This window comes from Cyprinodon tularosa, unplaced genomic scaffold, assembly GCF_016077235.1.
Source record: "Cyprinodon tularosa strain WSP-4 unplaced genomic scaffold, ASM1607723v1 ctg806, whole genome shotgun sequence".
NCBI classification, from domain to species: Eukaryota; Metazoa; Chordata; class Actinopteri; order Cyprinodontiformes; family Cyprinodontidae; genus Cyprinodon; species Cyprinodon tularosa.
The window spans coordinates 65,111-72,693 of record NW_024039570.1 but is presented as its reverse complement, the minus strand read 5'-3'; the positions used below and the strand labels follow the sequence as shown (position 1 = coordinate 72,693).

General features: G+C 34.4%; 1 protein-coding gene across 1 annotated transcript; it reads left to right on the top strand.

Moving 5' to 3' along the window:
- The first annotated feature begins 4,609 nt into the window (after positions 1 to 4,609).
- Positions 4,610 to 6,931, top strand: LOC119774263 (nuclear factor 7, brain-like). The gene has a single exon (XM_038271694.1). It carries the CDS (start codon positions 4,715 to 4,717, stop codon positions 6,116 to 6,118), a length of 1,404 nt encoding a protein of 467 aa, XP_038127622.1. The 5' UTR covers positions 4,610 to 4,714; the 3' UTR covers positions 6,119 to 6,931.
- Positions 6,932 to 7,583: the final 652 nt, after the last annotated feature.

The window sequence follows — 7,583 nt, the reverse complement described above, 5'->3', positions numbered from 1 at the left end:
GTCACAGCCGAGCCCTCTTGCGCACGCAGACCCAAGTCAACTACGCAGACTGAAAGACTGATTAAAGTCAGAATCCTGAGAAAAAGTCGGAATTCTGAGAAAAATTCAGAATTCTTGAATTAAATTCAGAATTCTTTCCCATATTAAACTGAAATAATATTACAACATTAGTCAAGCTTTTTAAATTTTTTTCAGTGGGCCTAATCCTCTTCCGTACTTAGGATATATGGAGGACTAAAGATGAATAAATAGGCAAATATATGTTGAGATAAATAGAAAAAATGTTTTTAAATGAAATAGCCCACTCCATATAACCATTTACCATTAACTCGAGCAAAAATCTTCTCCTTCGCCATCTTTCTCTCCTTTGTAGCTATAGATCTGTTTCTCTGTCTTTTAAATACATTCTCCTTTTTTGTAATATTTTTTGCATTTCTACATTAAAATCTCGAGTTCCAGTGGGGTCAAATAGGCACTTCCTGTTGCCTGTTGTCATGGTGACTAGTTGAATCGGGGCTCCACTGGTAATGGCTTTTCATACTTCTTGTGCACGTGATTAACTCTGAGTGGACCTAGTTAAAATTGATTGATTGAACTAATTCATAGCAGCCTTTGTGAAAGCTAACATTGACAGTTCCCGGCTTTAGGCTAGATCAATTTATTATTGCAGATTTGAATCTGGATTTTTTAAACCTACTTCGTGAAACAGACCCCTGAAGTTAAGATATGAGAAACAGAGATTTCTCTTTTAAATTTCATAGTTGAGTTTTTCAGTCCATTATTATTTTGCATTTTCAAATCAGTGTTTCTTTGTGCAGTAAAATATTTTTTTTATTTTTTAATGATCAGATAGAAGAAACATGAAGGTTCCGGAAAGATCTTCCCTCAATTTTGTTTGTCCCTCAATTTGTTTGTCCCTCAATTTGTTTGTCCCTCAATTTTGATTTTATATATATATATATATATATATATATATATATATATATATATATATATATATATATATGTATGTGTTCTTAAAGGTTTATTAGTGACCTGAAACTAAAACACATTAAGTATTGGAGAAAAATCTTTCCTTGTACTGAAAGATTTGATGATGACCAAGAAAAACAAAACGATCAGTTATGATCTCCCGGCGCCATCTGCTGGAGAAAAATACACACAGCAGAGATAATCCTATTTTTTGAAAACATCACCTGATACTGCAGACTCAAAGCTTCACTGTGTTTGATAAAACAGATTTTGGTGACTGAGAACTAGTACATAATCAGACCTGGAAGACATCCTTACGGAAATCTCAGAATTCTGACTTTAATCTCAGAATTCCGACTTTTTTCTCAGAATTTTGACTTTAATCTCAGAATTCTGACTTTTTTCTCAGGATTCTGACTTTAATCTCAAAATTCTGATTTTAATCCCAGAATTCTGACTTTATTCTCAGAATTCTGATTTTAATTTCAGAATTTGACTTTTTTCTCAGAATTTTGACTTTCTGACTTTAATCTCAGAATTCTGACATTAATCTCAGAATTCTGAATTTCATCTCAGAATTTTGACTTTTTTCTCTGAATTCTTTTTTTCTCAGAATTCTGACTTTAATCTCAGAATTCTGACTTTTTTCTCAGAATTTTGACTTTTTTCTCGGAATTCTTTTTTTCTCAGAATTCTGACATTAATCTCAGAATTCTGACGTTAATCTCAGAATTCTGACTTCTTTTTCTCAGAATTCTGACTTTAATCTCAGAATTCTGACTTTAATCTCAGAATTCCGACTTTTTTCTCAGAATTTTGACTTTAATCTCAGAATTCTGACTTTTTACTCAGGATTCTGACTTTAATCTCAAAATTCTGATTTTAATCCCAGAATTCTGACTTTATTCTCAGAATTCTGATTTTAATTTCAGAATTTGACTTTTTTCTCAGAATTTTGACTTTCTGACTTTAATCTCAGAATTCTGACATTAATCTCAGAATTCTGAATTTCATCTCAGAATTTTGACTTTTTTCTCTGAATTCTTTTTTTCTCAGAATTCTGACTTTAATCTCAGAATTCTGACTTTTTTCTCAGAATTTTGACTTTTTTCTCGGAATTCTTTTTTTCTCAGAATTCTGACATTAATCTCAGAATTCTGACGTTAATCTCAGAATTCTGACTTCTTTTTCTCAGAATTCTGACTTTAATCTCAGAATTCTGACTTTAATCTCAGAATTCCGACTTTTTTCTCAGAATTTTGACTTTAATCTCAGAATTCTGACTTTTTAACTCAGATTCGACTTTAATAATTCTCACAATTCTGATTTTAATCCCAGAATTTCCTGACTCATTCCTCAGAATTCAGATTTTAAATTTCAGAATTTTTGAACTTTTTTCTCAGAATTTTTGACTTTCTGACTTTAATCTCAGAATTCTGACATAATCTCAGAATTTCTGAATTTCATCTCAGAATTTGACTTTTTTCTCTGATTCTTTTTTTTCTCAGAATTCTGACTTAATCTCATGAATTCAGACTTTTTTCTCAGAATTTTGACTTTTTTCTCGAATTCTTTTTTTCTCCAGAATTCTGACATAATCTCAGAATTCCGAACTTTTTTTCTCTCAGAATTTATGACTTAATCCTCAAATTCTGGACTTTTTAAAAATAACTCAGGATACAGACTTTAAATCTCAAATTTCCTGATTTTTAATCCCAGAATTCTGACTTTAATTCTCAGGAATTCTGATTTTAATTTCAGAATTTGACTTTTTTCTCAGAATTTTGGACTTTCTGACTTTAATCTCAGAATTCTGACATTAATCTCAGAATTCTGAATTTCATCTCAGAATTTTGACTTTTTTCTCTGAATTCTTTTTTTCTCAGAATTCTGACTTTAATCTCAGAATTCTGACTTTTTTCTCAGAATTTTGACTTTTTTCTCGGAATTCTTTTTTTCTCAGAATTCTGACATTAATCTCAGAATTCTGACGTTAATCTCAGAATTCTGACTTCTTTTTCTCAGAATTCTGACTTTAATCTCAGAATTCTGACTTTAATCTCAGAATTCCGACTTTTTTCTCAGAATTTTGACTTTAATCTCAGAATTCTGACTTTTTACTCAGGATTCTGACTTTAATCTCAAAATTCTGATTTTAATCCCAGAATTCTGACTTTATTCTCAGAATTCTGATTTTAATTTCAGAATTTGACTTTTTTCTCAGAATTTTGACTTTCTGACTTTAATCTCAGAATTCTGACATTAATCTCAGAATTCTGAATTTCATCTCAGAATTTTGACTTTTTTCTCTGAATTCTTTTTTTCTCAGAATTCTGACTTTAATCTCAGAATTCTGACTTTTTTCTCAGAATTTTGACTTTTTTCTCGGAATTCTTTTTTTCTCAGAATTCTGACATTAATCTCAGAATTCTGACGTTAATCTCAGAATTCTGACTTCTTTTTCTCAGAATTCTGACTTTAATCTCATAATTCTGATTTTAATTCCAGAATTCTGACTTTTTTCTCAGAATTTTGACTTTCTGACTTTAATCTCAGAATTCTGACTTTAATCTCAGAATTCAGACTTTTTTCTTCAGAATTCTGACTTTAAATTTTGAATCCTGACTTTTTTCTTATATTATACAGAAATAAAATTTAAAAATCAGTTAAATTTTTTTCATTTTTTCAGTGGCCCTAATCCTCTTCTGTGCATCCTACTGCAGAAGTTTGAATAAAAATGAGCAACCATTCAGAAATATAATGGAGACAGCTTTATTCAGATTGATCAGAACATCCTGGGATTAAATGAAAGTCGGTCTCATCAGATGAACAGCATTTATCGAAGAATAGAGACGTTGTTGAAGAAAATCCTCTTGAGTTTTTCAGAGACTCTAGCAACTTATTGGATGGTGATGTTTTTGCATTTAAACTCCTCACCGTTATTTTCTGCTGCATGTCTTTTTGGGTTTCATTGCTGATTTGACAAACGGTATCCACAGGTTTGAAGAGCATCTTTGATGTGTTTCTGTTCTTTGTGCTTCCCTTCTGTTTTAGTAGGGACATGCTCAGCACCATGGTGTAAGGTTCTGATGACTGAAACTTTGTGTTCCAGTGGGTGGTGTGAGTCAAAAAGAAGGTATTGGTCTGTGGGAGTGGATTTTCTATAGACTTTAATGTTGAGATTTCCATCTCCTTCCATGCTCACCAAACAGTCCAGGGAAGGTAGCTCGTTGTTGTTGGCATCCTCTCTGGTGAACTGGATGTTGTGGTCAACCGAGTTGATGTGTCTTATGAAAGCTTCCACTGCTTTTGGAAGTGGAAGTAAAATTCTGTCTTTAAAGATGTTTGTCTTTCTAAATATATTTGCTTAGTGTCGTGTTGAATGTGTAAAATTAGGTTAGAATAGTAAGAAAATAATTATTTCGGTCTGTTTTTATCAAGGATAAACAAGACAAATGAAAAAAAAAAAGGTTTTATTCCTCCTGTACAGTCCCACCGTTCAGCTGTGAAAATGCTCCAACAGCACCGCCTGCTGGAGGCAAACCAACACTGCAGATTGTTTGATATAAAGCTTGACAAACAGGTTTAAGAATCTGAAAGTATTTTCAGATGTTATTGAACTGAGCTGAGTCGCCATTACTGGGTGTTAGATCTCTGCTGGAAAACAAAAGAAATGTTTGGAGGATTTTACGAAAAAGCTGAAACTTTGTTGAGTCCTGCTGTTGAAATAATTTGTTAAAAAATGACTGAAAGAGTTTTGGAAAGTTTCCTGAGCTGCCATGTGTGTTCACAGACTTTCAGAGATCCTGTGTCCCTGAGCTGCAACCACAGCTTCTGTTCAAGCTGCCTGAAGAAATTCTGGGAACAAACTGGATACAAGAACTGTCCCGTCTGTAAAAGAAGATCTTCCAAGGATCACAAAGATGTCAATTTTGGTCTGAAGGAAGTGGCTGATTCATTTGCTGGAAGACAGAAATCTGGATCATCTGAGAGAGAAAGAGGAGAAAAGCAGCTGCTGGTGGTCTGCAGTAAACACCAAGAAGACCCTAAACTGTTCTGTAAAGACGAGCAGAGAGCTGTGTGTTCTGTCTGTGAGTTTTCTCTCCATCAGAGTCACAAAGTGGTTTTTATAGAACAAGCAGTCAGTGAGCTGAAGGAGCAGCTGAAATCTGACTTAAAGTCTCTGCAGGACAAGAGGAACAAACACAAACAGGTGGAGAAAACATACAATGATGTGATTCAACACTCTAAGAAGCAGCTGTTGTCCACAGAGAGACAGATCAGAGAAGAGTTCAACAAGCTCTGTCAGTTTCTGAGAGAGGAAGAGGAGTCCAGACTGGCAGCTCTGAGGGAGGAAGAGGAGCAGAAGGGGAAGACTATCAGCAGAGAGATGAAGAGGATTCAGGATCAGATCTCCTCTCTATCTCACAGTATCTCTGCTGTTGAAGAAGACCTGCAGAAAGACCAGGTGTCGTTCCTCAGCAGTTATAAAGCCACTCAGAGCAGAGCCAGAGCCCAGAGCTCACTGTCAGATCCACAGCTGCTCTCAGGAGCTCTGATAGATGTGGCCAAACACCTGGGCAACCTGTCCTTCAGAGTCTGGGAGAAGATGAAGGACAAGGTCCACTTCTGTCCTGTCATTCTGGACCCAAACACTGCTAGTGGATGGTTGTATCTGTCTGATGATCTGACCAGTGTGAGACATGGAGACACAAAGCAGCAGCTTCCTGATAATCCAGAGAGAAACACTTATTACACATCTGTTATTGGTTCTGAGGGCTTCAGCTCAGGGAAACACAGCTGGGAGGTGGAGGTTGGAGATCATCCTATGTGGAGTGTTGGTTTGGTCAAAGAGTTTGTTGACAGGAAGGGAGAGATAAAGACTTCACCAAAATATGGAATCTGGTGTTTGTGGCACGGTGATGGAAAATACACTAATGGTGCTGGTCAGACTCTCACAGTGAAGAAGAGTCTCCAGAGGATCAGAGTCCAGCTGGACTATGACAGGGGGGAGGTGTCCTTCTACGACCCTGAAGACATGTCCAACATCTACACTCACAGAGACACTTTCACTGAGAAACTTTTTCTTATTTTGGGTGTTGGAGATGCTGATGATGCTAAAACATCTGACATCAAAATCAGTTAATCTGAGGTTTCTTTGTTATTTTTGGACAAGTTAACTTTAAAGTGATGAAAGTTATTTGGTAAATACTTTTTTTCCATGTCAGGAAATTATTGTTCAACTTAAATTTGAATTTAAATTTATTTGATTATAAACCAAAATGTAAAGTCATCTTTCGTTTTGTCCGCAACCTCTGAGCAATGAGATTGTTTAGTTTTTTTAATTTTCTTGACTTCTTTATTAATTTTACATATTACAATGTTAAACTCATTTCAAGGTATTTTTTTTTTATTTTATTCTGTTGATTATTTCAGTTCAGTGTGAATCTTTAAAGTTTGTCACAATATACATTTCTATTATAAGATCTATTCCTGAAATACATGGAAATTGATTTAATAATTTCATTTATTTGAAAAAATATTTTCGTCTCATCGAATGTTTTTTGAATTGTTTCTACTGTTTAGTTTCTACTTAAAAAATAGATAAATATAAATAGTTTGTGCTATTATTGATCTTGGAAAATCTCAGGTTGTTTAATTCTATTTTTTATATTTCTATGTTTTCACTTTAGTTAAACTCACCTCACTGAAAACTTTTAAAGTTTTATAATGATACAAATAGATTCTATAATCCAGAATATTGATCGTCACATGGATCTGTTTATGTTGGTAAATGCACAATAAATCATAAATCAAAGCTGAAGAGGAAAATGTTCAATCTCTGATTGTTGATGCTCCAATCAGCTGTTCATTAAAGTAAAACAACAGAACTGCTGTTTTCTCTTTGGAAATGATCCAAAATGAAGCAGAACAATGAATTCAAACTGACAAGTCCTAATAAATAAGACCGATTATTATGAACATCTATGTTTCAAACAGCAGCATATCTTCATAGAGACAGGTGATTAATAGAGCATAGAGGTGCGGAACCTTCTCAGTTTGACTTGTTTTCAGACAGCAGTTCTCACATCTTTATCATGTCTTGGGCTCTGCTGTCTGTACAGATCTACTCCTGTGATTGGATGGAGACACAGATTTGATCAGTCACTTCATTTTAGACTCTGATTATTCTGTTTGTTTCTTGTTGAATTCAAACTTAGCAGGTATGGTAGGACAGCTGAAAATGGCTGCCATACTATACCTCTGAGTGAGTTGCTGGTCTGAATCTACCAAATATCACATTGATCCAGTCACACCTTTATCAGATTATGCACACTTTGTAATAAAGTGACATTGGTCTCTATTTTTTTGTTCATATTTATGAACTACATCAGAGCCAAACCAGGAATCTGATATAGGAAACATCCAGACGGCAAGGCGTGATAGGCCTCGACTGAAAAGTGGATTCATTTGATTCATTTTGTCTCTACTTCCTTCCTCACAAGATGTTGGAAATGATAAAAATAAATATTTAAAGATTTGCTGACCCAGCAGCAGGAGAACTTCTTCTTCTTCTGTATTGTGATTAAAGAAGTACAAAGCCTGAAGTT